Source organism: Gobio gobio, assembly GCF_949357685.1.
Source record: "Gobio gobio genome assembly, chromosome: 5".
Lineage (NCBI taxonomy): Eukaryota > Metazoa > Chordata > Actinopteri > Cypriniformes > Gobionidae > Gobio > Gobio gobio.
In genome coordinates, this window is record NC_137101.1 from 14608502 (window position 1) to 14623883 (window position 15382).

The 15382-nt window shown below is 40.9% G+C and overlaps 1 protein-coding gene across 2 annotated transcripts in view; it reads left to right on the forward strand.

Annotated features, from left to right (window-relative positions):
- Window positions 1-295: 295 nt before the first annotated feature.
- Window positions 296-15382, forward strand: part of lmo3 (LIM domain only 3) — a 41084-nt gene continuing 25997 nt past the window's right edge. Inside the window, exons 1-2 of one of the 2 annotated variants that reach the window (XM_079817433.1) lie at window positions 296-695; window positions 5112-5325. In XM_079817433.1, the coding sequence (XP_079673559.1) occupies window positions 5120-5325 (206 nt within the window). In that variant the 5' untranslated portion in view covers window positions 296-695; window positions 5112-5119. Of the gene's footprint in view, window positions 696-1378; window positions 1738-5111; window positions 5326-15382 lie in introns of those variants that run through there. The other variant, XM_079817432.1, reaches the window with a different exon arrangement.

Below are 15382 nucleotides of genomic sequence, written 5' to 3' on the forward strand. Positions count from 1 at the left end.
CTTAGATGAAAAAGTGTATTTATTAGAGTATATTTGCCTGCATTTAGAGGCTACTAGTAAAACCGTTGCTCGTGCACAAAAAGCTGTCGTTAAAATGACAGACGCGTGTATGCATACATTAATTTAGACTATGTGTTTTATGAATTAGACAGGTTCTGCTAAAACACTAGCTCTACGAAATTGTTGCCTACCTAGAAGATGAAAAAACAAAGAGAGAGAGAGAGAGAGACAGGGAGAGGGAGAGTCTAAACGTGTAGTACAGAGCTCATAACATGTTTGCGCGTCTCAGAGAGGTGAGCATTAAGTTTGTGTTAGCGAGCGCGCGCTCCGTTACTCAGGCTGTCGGTAATAACCGAATGACCTTTTCCTCCTCGTGTAATGTCTCACTGGTGAGGGATTGGGTTTGAAGATAATAAAGCTAGGCTTCACTATTCCTCGTTCCTCACTCACTGATGGGCAAGTTGTTGTGAGCCTTCTCAGAATACTCAATACATGACGGCTCGCGCGAGAACACCTGTAGCTTTTGGTGCGAACAACTACTCGTAGATGATCCATGTGGACCTCATTATTTTCAACCTGAAGATCACTCTTTTCCGCGGTGCAATGTCAGATTCGTGAACTTTTGCTGCGAGGAATATTGAGTTGGAGTCGGTGCTCTATCCTAAATTAACCTTCTGCATAACTTGGTCAAGAAGGTGAGTGTGTTGTGCTTTAATTGTCTTTTTTTTAGTCCTAGATACACTGCGAAACTAAAAGTCTTTGATGTTTAATACAAAATGCAGTGTGTGCCTCACGTAGATGAATCGGATCTTTTGCGCATGTGATTCAAATTATTTCAGATAAACTGATCCAGCAAAGTTAGTGTGCAGAGCAAAGGACAAACAAGAAATGATAGTTCTTTTACCACATTACAACGCTTCACATACCTCCAAGCTATCTGCAATTTAATATAAATGACAAAAATAGATAACTCAATAAGACAGCACCGGATTTATGATATAGCCTATACTTCTCATATAGGATGTGCATTATAATCATTTTAAGGCACGCACTTTATTTGCATTAAAGTTTGTAAATGATGAAGTCGGGGGATTCAGTGCACTCTTTAAAGCTTGAAAGAAATTGCAAAAGGTGTTGGTAATGTAGTCAAGGTTGAATTCGTGTTTGCATTCTAAAAATATGGCATGCATCAGAACAAATGTAGTTCGTAAATGCTGGGCAAAATATGATTTCCTTTCAGTATATGCGAGTTTCTGTTTGTTGTCCCTTGTACACATCCAACTTCGTGCCTTTTACTGTACGCGCGCTGAAATAGGCGAATAGCGAGAGGCACGATAGGATTATAAGATTACGGCGCGCGCGAAGGGGTAAAGCATATGCCTTTGTCATCCGCTGTCATTTGTTCGCCGCCACTTGCCTCGCCACGGCTGCTGGTCGATCTAATTTCATAGTCGAGCACTGTTGTGACAAACGGAGTCTTAACAGCGTGTGGCGCTGAGCGATAGCGGCTCGCTCGTTCTTTTTTCCCCTCCCGTGTTTTGTTGATTGGTGTTTTCGACGTTTTCACTCTTTTCTGGCGAAGCGAGGTGGATTGTTACTTGTAACAAAAGCGAAGCACCCTCGCGCGCATACAGCTGCTCACTTCACGCGCATCTTTGGCTCGCGCCTCGTCTTGTTGCATGGTGTTTCTGGGAGCCGAAGCGGGTCAACCAATGCAGAAAAGGGAGAAAAGTTTCGGTAAGAGCTGTGTTTTGCATCATATCAACGTGAGTGTGTTGTGTATAAACGTGTGGCTGAGTAGTTGGGATGTTTCTATGCGTATAGCGGCAGTTTTGTCTAACCCCATACAGCTGCATTTGACCGAGGCGACGCATTTTTCTCCATTTCCTCCGTGTGTGAATTATTTACAATTGTTAATAACGTTAATATGGTGTGCCTTTGCGTATCGTCGTTTCTAACACGTTAACGGTTTCATTTCGTCATTTTGCAAGCTGCAAATCTTATTGGCCTTTTCAGTGCACTACGCTGCCATGGCAACAGTAATTAAACTGATAAGAGGGTGAAATGTCAGCATCTCCGGCTCGCGCAGCTGTGATGTGAAATCAAATTGGTACTTTGCGCTCGGTGTTTGCCAAGTCTAGCCTGAAATTTCCCCATCAGTATCTGCGAACAGTGAAGCGCACAAAGAGCATCGTATCACTATGCGAACGGGACATAATGAAAGATCTGAGTGAGCGAGCAAAGACAAAAAAGACACCCATGTCCCAGGCCTATAGGGATGAGCGTTTAATGATTTTAGTTGTGAAGTCGATTGCGCGTAACGATTCCAAAACCTTAACGGTTCCATAATGATTCTTTTTGTACTGTTGGGGAAGAAATATTTCGTAAGAAACTGTGATTCATTTTGCATTCACTGCCCTCAGCCATCTATTCCCAAACCGTGCAGATTTCAGCAGAACCGATATAACAAATAAGAAATACATTTATTTCAGTTCTTTCAAAATATGCGTTACACAGGCGAATGACTTTTCATAGACTTCTCCGAGGCGGAATAAATGGGGTCTAATAAGTGTTTATATACAACAACATTTGGTGATTTCATCAAGTAATGATTTATTTTTATGAAATAGTCATACCAATGATTCTAACAAAACTCATAAATCATGACATTCAGTCAGTAACGACACTGTTTTAAGTCTCACCAACCTACAGCTTTTGGTTCATTTTTTCGAGTCAAACATGTTAATGATTGCGGTTCAAACAAGCGTCCGAGAAATTCTGTAACAGCTCGTACTGGTTCAAAAGTGTGTTAGAATCGCTAAAAGAGCCGGCTCATAAGAGTCATTAACGACTCGGACTACACTGATTGCACTGCATGTTTTTGATTCGCTAAAAAGAACCGACTCATACGAGTCATTCGTTCGGGGTTCAGGCTATGCTGGTCGCGCTGTAGCTTACGTTTTTGATTCACCAAAAAGAACCGAGTCATATTTGACATTCGCCCACTACATCACGATGTACGATTCCGATTCACTAAAAAGAACCGCTTCATAAGAGTCATGCGTTCAGGAATCGGATTAAGTGGTCACGTTGTAGATTCATTAGTGCAGGAAACGCTATCAGAGTTGTTCAGTGCTGATCTGCATGGGTGGCAAAAACATTCGGTGGCCGTATTTTTTTAAATGGCTACCCAGGTCCAATTCCAGTGTGTTAGATGAATCTTTTGTTCACCGTTTGATATAGGAAAATCGATGAGGCCATGAACATCCCACACTCCCATTAGAGAAAATGGAATTGGGCATCCAGTCTTTTGAATAGAAGGGCTAGTTAATTTGTGCCACAATCGATTCATTTGGGACCAGCCATGATTGCAGACAGAGGGGAGTCGAAACTCTAACTTCTTTGGCTTGGTAATGAGAGGCGGTGACTTTGTTGTGTTAACCAGGCGAGTTGGGACGGTGCGGATGAGTGGGACAGAACAAGGATGCATAGCAGAGGAAATCAGCCGTGTGCTCCTCTTACAATCCAATCCAGCCAATTAAAAGCTCAACAGCTTAAACACAATGGGACAAACAGTGTGGCGGTGCTACCTGTCTGATGTGCCTCCTTGCTGTTTTCCCCTCATCAAGCCCTCTCCCTTGAATAAACTCAAAATAAAGCGCCATATAAACGCCAGTGAGGTCGAAGGAATCATCATTATCCCTTGCCTCGTTTTCATTGAATGTTCCTACATCTTAACGAGCATGGTCCTACAGCAGAAAGAAGTTGTTCACAGTCTAAGCCTATGGTACTGCATCAGATATTTGCTCTAGGCTATAATTATGACCCTAGAGGGATCGGCTACCTGCTGTTCCTTTCCCTGCATTGTAATGCTCAGTTGAATTGAAACAATTTCACACCTGTCCTCAGTCTTACTAATTGGTGCACTGTCTTGTTTATTTTCTGTGAGGGCCAACTGCCACGCTTTTGGCAAATCATTTTTGAAAGTAATTATCGTCAAGGCCACATGGCAAAAAAAAAAAGGAAGCGGCAAACTCTCTCTCCGTTAGGTAGGGCAGAGTCTTAATGGTCTCCAAATGTGTTGACACGCACGACTATTTAAAGGGATAGAGTATCCAAAAATAAATGTCAACATTTACTCACCCTCTTGTCATTCCAAACCCATATGACTTTCTTTTGTCTGTAGAACGCAAACGATGAAGTTAGCGATTGAAAGCCTTGATTCCCTTTCATTGCATACGTTTCACCCATACAATGAAGTTGTCAAACAAGTTTGTAATGACATGAGGGTGAGCAAAGGATGTCAGAAATGTCATTTTTGGGAAATGTACCAAAACTATCCTAAACTTTTACACAAACTTTTCTTTTCAAGAGAGATTCATGGATTCCAAACAAGGCTTTTTAATCTCATATTCCTCTATGAATGTATTTCAGCGAGATTGCCCGGACAACGCATCGCGGCGAAGAGCGCATTATAACTATCCCGAGGGAGGTCCTCAATTCAGACAGAGACACTCAATTTACCACAGCTGAGAAATCTCTCGGTGACCCTCTCACTCAAAGTTCGCAATTTCTCACTGCTCGCGCTCTCACCCCCCTCCACGAGCAGCATATACATTAGAAGGAATCTATGGCTCTGACAGCTTCTCCTGCACAAGGTGAGAAATGGGGACCGTCTCAGAGGCAGGACAACGGTACAGAAACAGACGTACTTGTAAAAATGTAGGACAGAAACTTTTTGGGCCGGGACAAAAAGAGGGGCCGGAGTGGTGGCGTGGTGGGGGGAGCGGGGTACAGCTTACTTTCCTCTGTATGGAAGGAGAATACTAATCACAGGCCTTCAGCATGAGCCCACATTGTTCCCTCTCTACCCAACAAAGCCCTTTCACGCCCTGTAAAGGGCTACACAATGCCTGCTCTGGGGGCAAGCTTTGGCCCCTCCCCTAAAGAGGGGGAAGAGGAGGATGTTAGCAACATTGGCTTCTTGTTATTGTTGACTAAAAAGTGTGTTCATCTCTTGACTGAAATGCAGAGCACATGATTTACCTTCGAAAGTAAACCAGGAACCATGTTCTCACCTTCGTGTCGCCCCTTGTTGCCTTTCTCCGCAGGTATACAAATGCTCTCCGTCCAGCCGGACACCAAGCCAAAGGGCTGTGCCGGCTGCAACCGGAAAATCAAGGACCGCTACCTGCTGAAGGCCCTGGACAAGTACTGGCACGAAGACTGCCTCAAGTGCGCCTGCTGCGACTGCCGTCTCGGAGAGGTGGGCTCCACGCTGTACACCAAAGCCAACCTCATCCTCTGTCGGAGGGACTACCTACGGTAAGAGGAAAAACTCCCTATTTGTATTACAGCACACACACTAGACATGACATGTCACTGAAAACAGCTGAATGTGTACCACATTTAAAAGAGACCTCTCTAAGGGCCTTATGTCAAATCCCAAACAAAGCAAGTGCCACATAAAGCCATATTGCCGTTAACACTGGCTTTAATGGCCGCCCTTAACACCCAGAGTTCTCCCATGCTGTTAGATATCCTTTGCTCTTCATAATAGAAAAGGAGCTCAAAGGGGATCTTTATGAGCCTATAAACTGCTCCCATTTCTGTGAGTTTTCAATGGATTCACTTGTTGGATTCAATCAACACACCGAGGCTTGATAGAAGGGCATTGTTTAGCAAAAGACCACCCTGGTTCTCGTTCAATCAGCTTACCTTTGTCCAATGATAGAAGGGTTCTCTTAGAAACCCAACCTATCAATTCCATACTTTTCTATATGTCCCCAATATGCATTAGTTTTAAAGCAACAAGTCTGCTATACATTTTAGGCTAACAGACACACAGACTCTAACATCTTTGGTGTCTGGTCACCCTTAAAAATGAGCTCTCTCCTTATGAGTAAAAAGTGTGCATAAGCAACTGTCTTGGAGGGCTGCACGATATGTATGAAATATATATGCAGTCAAATCAATTTAAACTATTTTCAAGTAGATTTAAAGCCAGAAAATACTGACTATGTGCACATATCTGGTTCATATCACTCAAACTTTTCAAACTGACTGAAGAGGTTTGTGGTGTTTGATCTTTGATTGGACACACACATTTACAAATATTCTTTTTAAAATGACTGTCATTCTTTTAAATGTCATTAAATAAATATTACTAAATAAATAGTAATACGTAAAGTGAAAAAATGAATATTATATACATTTTTTTCATCTCACATTGGCATTACTACTACTTGTTTAGACTACATATATGATATCACAAGTGCGCACACTTAACCTAAGACGATTGCAGGATATTCTCTGCATCTCCATGAACTTTAGTAATTCATGCATTCAAATTATTTAGCTGCCACAGCATTATTACGCTGTTTATTTTTCAATATTTAAAAAAATGATATAATTAAATCATAAAAAGCATCACGCTTTGTTCTCTCCTTGTGTCTCTACCTAATAGTTACACACGCTCATGTTAGTAAACTCGCACACACATGTGCGCTACTGTATGTATATAAAACGATGTAAATGCTCAACGGGACGCTCCAGGGAGTCACAGCTTTGTGAGCGTGCTAGAAGCTCCAGTAGGCAGGAGGCGCTTTGAAATGGCACAGTTCATTTAATTTTGGCATGGGCGATGAGAGAGTCTCCATTAGGCGCGGTACACAAGCAGGCTTTGGGGAAACGCGACTGTAAAGCATCGCCAGAGGGCCAGAGGCAGGCTGAGATTACCATCTTGCAGTAAGCCTCATTGACTGTGCCCTGCTAAACTGCATCTTCATTCACGACGACACTCACAAGTTTGTGCCTCAAACAACAACGGCAACGAGATAGATGGCACCAGATGTGTCATTAGGAGACATGTAGATCAGTCTTCGTGGTACGGTGACGGTTCCTACTAGATGCAACCGATAAGGTTCTTGTGCATGTGCATGTTCTGTAATATCTCTTTTAAGAATTTTACAACACACCTCACCGATAGCGAGGGAGGAGAGAGGCGCCCATGTGATTCTTTCATCTTCAAAGTTCAAGGTGACTGAATTGATTTGATTCTGGCCATCACATGAGTGGTCTTCCCGCGCCTGCTCTCTCCGCCAGCAGCAAATTAGGGGCGAGTATGGCACGGTCCCAGTTCCTCAAACCACATCTGCAACACAACAAAAGAAAAGCAGCCTTCATTGACGAGCCAATCAATCGGCAGTTCTACAGAGCGCTCCAACACACTCCCCTCGATTGGATCGTTTCCTTATTTATTTTCTTAAGTTAGTGCCGGCAAGATAAGAGATAGACTTAATCTCTTCCTCTTTGTTCTGTGTTCGTTTTTGCCCGTACTTATTCCAAGTAAATTATGCTTGGATTTATTATACAAGATTCCCCACCCCCACGTCCGCACAGAATCAATCCAGTCCTGTTTAGCAGTGTGGCATGTTATTAAGGCTGACATAACCAGGGTTAATAGAATTCTTCAGGGGTCTACAACCATGAGCGATGTGATCCCACCAGCTGAGAAATAATAATCCCTATCGCAACACACACAAAAACAAATTAAATAAGGGAAAAAAAAAGATTTATGCCTTCCCGGACCTGTCTCCCTTAGTACGTATTATCAAATATGATGTGGGGTTTTTTTGTAGTCGAAGGGAGAGGCAGAAATCGTTTTGGTCTGGGGATAGAATATCATTCGATTCATATTCAAAGCATCAAGAAGGTAATTATTGATGGAAAGCATTATCGGGTTCGACTCTATGCTCGTATTGCTCTCAAAATATGGGTAAATGGTATTGGCCTGTCATATCAACAACAAATGATTCTTTTGATACCGTGCGGACATCTCCATTGATGATAAAGGTAATAACCGGCGTGCCAGTGTTTATGCCGATGCGGTTACATTTCATAGCGGGGAGCGATAAAGTTAAAAGGCACAGACAAAAAAGGACGGACACATTTAAGTTGAGAAACGGGCCGAAATGAACCCTGTCAGAAAGTAGTTACAGACAGGAAAGCCCATGATGCAAGCAGGGAGAGGGAAGCTGTTAGGCATCAGTTAATGGAAAACTGTAAATTTCAGGCATCCATTTTAAAGACAGCGCAGGGTGACCACTTATTTATTTATCTATCTATTCATTCATTTTTTTTAAATCCAACTTCAATTTTCCTCTACAGTGGTTTTACTAAGATTGTAAATGCAAGCAAACTCACAGAGCAGTCAACATGACTGGATTTATTACCGTTATGGAAAGCTGGCTATCGGTGAAAGATAACCAACATGTAAAGCATGGTTTGGTTGTAATAACTTGTATTTTTTCCCCCTCTCGCCCCTCATTCAGGAAGCACTTTGTGCTCCGCATCTACCTTGGGCTGTGTAAACTTTTGGAAATTAACCATAAAAATGTATCTTTCCCTTTTTCATCCAGTATTTGCATCTAGAGTCACGCGTAGATTGTATGCATTTATGGATGTGCCATATGTTTATCTGTAGGTCAACAAGATGAGAGCAATCTTTAAAGTCAGGAACTTTAACAAATTGTGCTGGACAGAATTGGTTTTGTGATTCGTTTTGGTTGCAGACTTACAGATAAAGATATAATTACTTTGTTGCTTGATGAAATGATGATTTTAGGATGCACATTTTGAACGACAGGACGGTGCCAAGATAAAGTAGTTGTATTAAAAACTGCAGGTGGCTTACATGCTTTTATAAAAGAAAAAATAGTGTACCTCGGATGCAATCGTTGCTCTTCGCATCCATGCAGAGTGAGGTTCGGCTACTATCGCCCTTGAAAACACAAGAAGCATCATACTTGGGTTTGTGCCATTGAGCAGTCCAAAGAGTCACCACCTAAGGAGACAGAGACAAATTATTTGAAAAATCGCAGTATGTGGACCTCAACACAAACTGTGTCCAATCAGCTATTTTAGTTTAATCTATGTTTGGGGTGCTTTGCAGGTGTGCAATACTCATTTTTTTACACTCTCCTTGTAATTTTGAAAAGGTCACAAATGCATAACTTCTTAGTTCAGAAGTTCTCTAGTTCTGCTCTAGTTTACGCCCTCAGCTGATAAGAGCTATAATTCTCAAATATATGTAAGCTGACATGACACTAAAGTCATTGCCGTGTTGTCTGTTAAAGGTTAGCCTGGTCTCTCCGGCGGGACTAGCGCAGTGCAGCCCCGGTGTAGTTTGTCTTGTGTATTCTTCAGTTGTTTTGAAGCTAGCTGAAAGATTGAGGCCATCTCTCGTTCTAATGACCAGTGCAGATGTTCACAAACAGAGCAGTGCTCTCTGTCTCTATAGGGCTTTAAGCAGGATTTCGGTTATAGCAAACACGGAGTGCTAAAACAGAGCATCGCTAGCATTTTACTTTGTGTTTTACAGCCAGAAGCGGCATTGAGGAGTAACTAACGCGACAGTGGTTAAGCTGTTGTCAAAATACTTTTCCAGGAACTTCTACATGTACATTACCATGATAAAATGGGACATTGCTGGTTTTTGTGATACACACAAAAAAATTGATCTGAAAGTTATGTATTTAAAGATATTATGCCTTTAAATGGCTTCAATGGAATTAGTTACTTTATTAGCTTTAATTTACCAACTTTACATTAAGAGTATGTTTTGAAAGCTACAGTTTAAAAGTAGAATAAACTAATAAACTAATAATGTTTATGTAAGATGGTGAGACACTGGTCACAACTGCTTCACATGAAGCATAGTTAGGCATAAAGTATATTTTTCAGGTTAATATAATAAATATGGTTTTGAAATCCAATCCGCGCCCAGACCATTTCTAGTCTACAGCAAAATGACTGCCATAAACTGAGGTGAAATATGCTCTTTGAATAAAGACTATTAAGATCAAATCCTTTATTGACACATAAAACACATAAAACAAAACAGTTGACAGAAGAACAATTTACCATTCACGTTGAGATGTTTCACTTCAGTGTGATTAAAATGCTACACAACACTTCAAACGCATGTTGTTTGGTTTTAAAACATTAAGATTCTTTATGAGCATCCGGTGTTACTTTTGTTGGCAGCGCCATCTCTAGCTGACAAATTTCTAAGCCCTGGGGGACGCGTTTGCAAGGTCTGCTTTTGAAAACACTCTGCACCCTACATAAAGCTGCTTTCTGTGGGTGCACCTGTGCTGTAATTGTTTTTTTTCCCTTTCCCGTCTTTTAAAGAATGGCTTTTTCTTAAAGCCAATAAAAGACGTATTAAAAGAAAGAAGTATTGTCAATTATAATTACAGCCTTGTGATGTAAAACATAACTTATTATTTTTGTTTTATATTATACTTTTGTTTAAAAGCGATTTTTGAATGATTTTTTTTTCCATCTTCGGTTCATTTGTTCAAAAGTGCTACACAGTCTAATTATCCAACAAAACAATTATCTAAATCTCCATTGTGTGGGAAGTTGATGCACATATCATGACGTCCATGAACTTTTTTTTCATTAGAAATGAAATTAATTTAAATGAATGCCTAAGGGAGAATATATAATTTAGGTACTTTGAGTGGTCACAACATCCACAATAATTACAAAAGGTTAGCGAAGTGTTGTTCAAAAAAGTTGTAGACATCAACTTCCCGAAAGTATTTAACGTCCAAAGCATAGCTCACTGGATTTGATTTATCCCACCATCATTTTCAGACAACAAGACTGTTTGGCCTTATGAACTCTGAAGAAATATTGATGACTTTAAGGAGGTAAATCCTCGTAGAGAGGTGCTCCAAAAGGAATGGCCCTTAGTGTTGTGGGATCACAGGCACTTGAGGTGTGGATTCAGCGGGTGTGCCGTCTCTCACAGCCCAGGATAGCGCTCAGTCTCAACGGCACTCGTTACAACAGAGCACTCAGCGTGTACAAAAGAGCTTCTTCCTGGTGAAGATTTTAATGGTGTTGCGGCACTGGACACTTTACCTCTTTATCCCCCCCGTCTCATTAGACAGCCCCTCACCGTCTTCTGTTTCTTTCTGCTGAGCTTTGGTCTTTGATACTGCAAATGAAACCTTGTGATAACCTGGCTTGCAAGAAAACCGGTTTTCATTTTCACTCAAGAGTAAATTTGTTCACCTAAAAATGAATCATTTGCATGTTGTTCTAAACCCGTCCCATATGATGTTCCTTCATCTGCGGAGCACGAGGAGAAATTATGAAGAGTCGCCTTTTTCCATGCTATTACAACGAACAAGGAAAAGTTTTGCATTCTTGTTGAAGTATTTCTTTATAATTTGATCTTAAATTTGGGACACTTTCAAACTAAGCTGCACTGATGAAAAATGCACATTCAAATTTAAAATGTCGTTTTCAAACACCTATCTAGGCAACCGGGAGTTCGTGAAAAGTAATATAACATGGTACAGGCTAATAATTCTACAACAACAACTAATGACCCCAAAAAAGTTTATAGTTAAGAAATTTCACCGTCTTTTTACGCGCTTGCCCACTATTTGTTTTATTTGTTCCCCGTAGCGTCCTGTATGATTCGTGCCCCTGGAGGCGGCACAGCGAGCCTCTAAACAGCAACGGCCGCTCCACCGCCACAAGGTGAACTATTCCCCGCTGTGCGTTATTATTAATAACTGTCAGCCAGAGGGGGTCACCCACGACAACTCCTTGAAAAGAACCCAGGGCAAGGCAACTAGGCCGCAGCTGGGCGCCTTGTAAAACAATACTCCATTCCCCCTCCCTGCTTCCCCAGAGGATGAGTGCTTAAGGCAGGAATAATGCATGGGAGCAATTGGGGAGTAGGGCACGGCCATGTTTCCAGCCGTGAAAAATTAAGATGTCACCACCTGGCACTGTTAAGCATACCTTTTGCCAGAGCACGAAGCTATCTATTAGAACAGGACAGGGCAAAGACAGAGTGTTTGAATGTCTCACTCCCGACTTCACCTCCAGTCACATTTCCCCCGACGCCCCACCCACTAAACTTTAAAAATAAATAAATAAATAAAAAGAGAAATAGGAAGATTTTAAAATCCACATTTTGCTCATATAATATGATTAATATAATTAATATAATATAATATAATATAATATAATATAATATAATATAATATAATATAATATAATATAATATAATATAATATAATATAATATAATATAATATAATAAAAAGAAAATTAAATGATATATAATTATATATAATAAATACAAAATGTTCAATATGTATTATAGTTTATTATATAATAAAAAATAAATAAAATCTATTTAAACATCATTCAAATGTATTCATTTTACTGTGCCTATACAACTTTAATAATATAATTAAATATAATATAAAAAATATAATATAATATTTTTAAGAATTATATAGAATTATAAATGATGAATTAAAAATGTATATTATATTATATTATAAAAAAATGTTTTTTTAAATGATAACACGTATATGGTATGGGTGAGCAATCCATTCAAACAAATTTTGTAAATCGTTGTATAACTGTATTCACGATACATTAGTCTACAGCTCAAGGTATGTATCAAATTTTCTTAGCTCTGAACAAATTTTTGTCTTTGCAAAGACTCTCTTTTTAAAATAGAGGATATTGTCGTTCTCTGCATAGTTGCATTCCTGTGGTCAGAGCAATTCCAAATAAGTGTTCCTCCAATCTCCCTACACCACCTCTAATCCAACAAGTTTCCATTAAAATGAATGTTATAACTGAAACAGGGTGCCGGAGATGTGTGTGGGAGGGTAGTGACAGCAATTTATTTGTGCTCACCTCCTCTCCCGTGCACTCTCGCTTTGAATGCATTACAAATCCTGCTTTAATTTTCTCCACTGTACCACATAGACATCCAGCTACATCACTCCAATCTCTCCAAATGAAATTGGTTTTGGAGGGGTCAGAGTTCAGTGCACTGGTCTGTGTTATGATTTCCATCTAATCTGGGAGAGGACTATAAAGACCTAATCCGCCCTACCTTTTCCAGGCACTGCTGCACTCTTGAGCCTGCGTATGGGAACCTTGTAATAAGCCAAGAGAGGAAGGAGGGGAACGAGGGATGACTGTTTTTCAAGTCCTATTTGTTTTGTGGATTTATGGGAAGCAAAATGTTGGATGGCTTCAACTGTGCCACGAGTAGACAGACTCCATGAGGCCAAGGCTAGATTAACTGTCAACTTTGACCCCGCTTGCTGATAGGAAAGGGCCACCCAGGGCCTTCAGATGGGTTTGATTTGGTCCAGAGCAAGAATAGGAACCCCTGTGGATTCATTGCCATGGACTGCCACCGTTTCCCCACAAACCAATGAAAGCGAGAGCCCTTTTCTCTGAAGTTAAATGTCCACCGTTTGCATTATTTTATTGCTTTGTATCTCTAAATGTGATTTTATTTTAATGTGTTTCGCTTCGCTGGAGTTTTTATTAGGGTTGTTGTACTATTGTATATCTTAGCTTGCACCTGCCGAATTAATGTGTTTACTTTGTCCCAAGAGTGAAATTGGACGGACAGTCATGCAAAAGATGGACAATCACAAAGCATTAGACAAATGGCTTTGAGATACTCTGCGTTTGCAGAAAGTCAGGATTTTATATTCATGTAGCCTGGCAATAGCAGGTGATACTGTGTAGGCATGCTACAGCTAAAATTGTCGGCCGTGGAAAAACACCTTGCTAGCTTAGGAACACATGCTCTAAAAACACGACTACCTGCTGAGTGTGATATTATCTGTTATCGTAACGCTGGAGGAACTGTTTTTCCGCGGCTTACAGTACCTTTCAGCGTATTCAGCTGTATTGATTTCTTCTTTTTTTGATTTTTCTTTGTATATGCCCACAGTTCTCTAAGGTTTGAGCACAGTAGAAACAGAGAAAGCAAGGCTGCCAAGACTTTCATGGCATTGTGTACATGCATCAATGACAATAGGCCTCAGTGACATTGAAGGAAAAGGTTCTAATGTTAAGTTTCCACTGGATGAATAGGTGCATATGCACCTAAATATGTTCTTACTCTCATTATTCATTTGTCTGTTTTAGACCCTAAAGCCGTTGAACCGGGTTATATTAAGCTTGAGTAAACTATTACCTTATGAGGCTTCATTTTTGATGAGATGACTTTCCCGAAATAGTTGTCGTGATACATCTCGTTGTCGAAAACGCTTCCACAGGCATTGCGACCATATGGGTGCTTCATTTTTCCCAGCGCTCTTGACGTTACATTAATTTTCAGAAACTGTGGCCGTCGCTTAATGCCGAAATTAAATCCTGCACCTGCTGACTGGACTCAATGGGGAGATCGCTCCTGTACCTTGAACTTAACTTTCTCCAGCAGACATTTATGTGGATTTCTTTTTCCTCTGCTCCAAACCATTTGATATCCTTGCTCCTCAGAGATTAACCTTTATACCCTTAATAAATGCTCTATATTGACATCAAAGAAATGGGGAAAATGGCGCAAGGCCTTCTGGGAAGAGGTCTGGGAGCTTCCTGAAAGAATCCAGGCCCTGGCTCTCCTAAGCGAGAAGCTATAATCTGGGCTGAGCGTATGGAACTTACCGCTCGTCTTTGTCTTTTTAATTAAACTTGAGCACAGTTTGGAGGCTATTTGACCTTTCTCAGCCCCCTCTTTGTGAGGATTGCCGTAGGTCATTTCCATGCATATATTACCTCATTTGAGCTGTTTCTGCTTCTAGTGAGTCCATGATCCGCTCGGATTTATAGATTAAGCAGAGGTGCGGCTGAAGAATATCGGCCACATATTATATCTGCTGTTGGAAGAAAAATATTGAAAATCAAGTATATCCTTTTAGGGAGGCCTGACTGAGCATTAGTAAGCGAGAGAACCTTTATTAGGTTTGTATGTTCTGTAACTGTCAAGCATGTTTTTCTTTCTAATTTTGAAATTCAGTGTTCTTTTACAAGAAACAGCATTGCCTGGCCTGGCACAGCTGTGGCCGGGGAGGTGGTGCCACTGCATCCTTGGCTGGCATCTCTTCTCTGCCGGCATGCGAGAGTGTGATAACCAGCCTTGTCGCTTGACACGCCGAGATATGCAAGCCCCTTTGCTGCTCCCAGAGCTTTGGCAGACACTGATCAGCTTTTGTTTCTGGGTTGTGAGCTTGGAAGCCATCCGCCATCTTGGCTCACGACAGCCATTTGAAAATCTTGCAGCTCATTCTCCATCCTAGTACAATCCTTCCAAAACCAACTCCTCTTTTACCTGTGATAACGCAACAGACCCAATCCAGCAAACAAGACAGGAACAAATTCCCTGCCCTGAGAGGGAGGCCGAATAAATAAACCCTATTCTTCTGAAGCATCGTCTTGCATGGCCTGGTAGCTTTTAAACTATTCATAGCAAATTGTGCAGTGTAACAAAGACAGCCATGTTGTTGTAGGATCAGACGCAAGAACAAAAA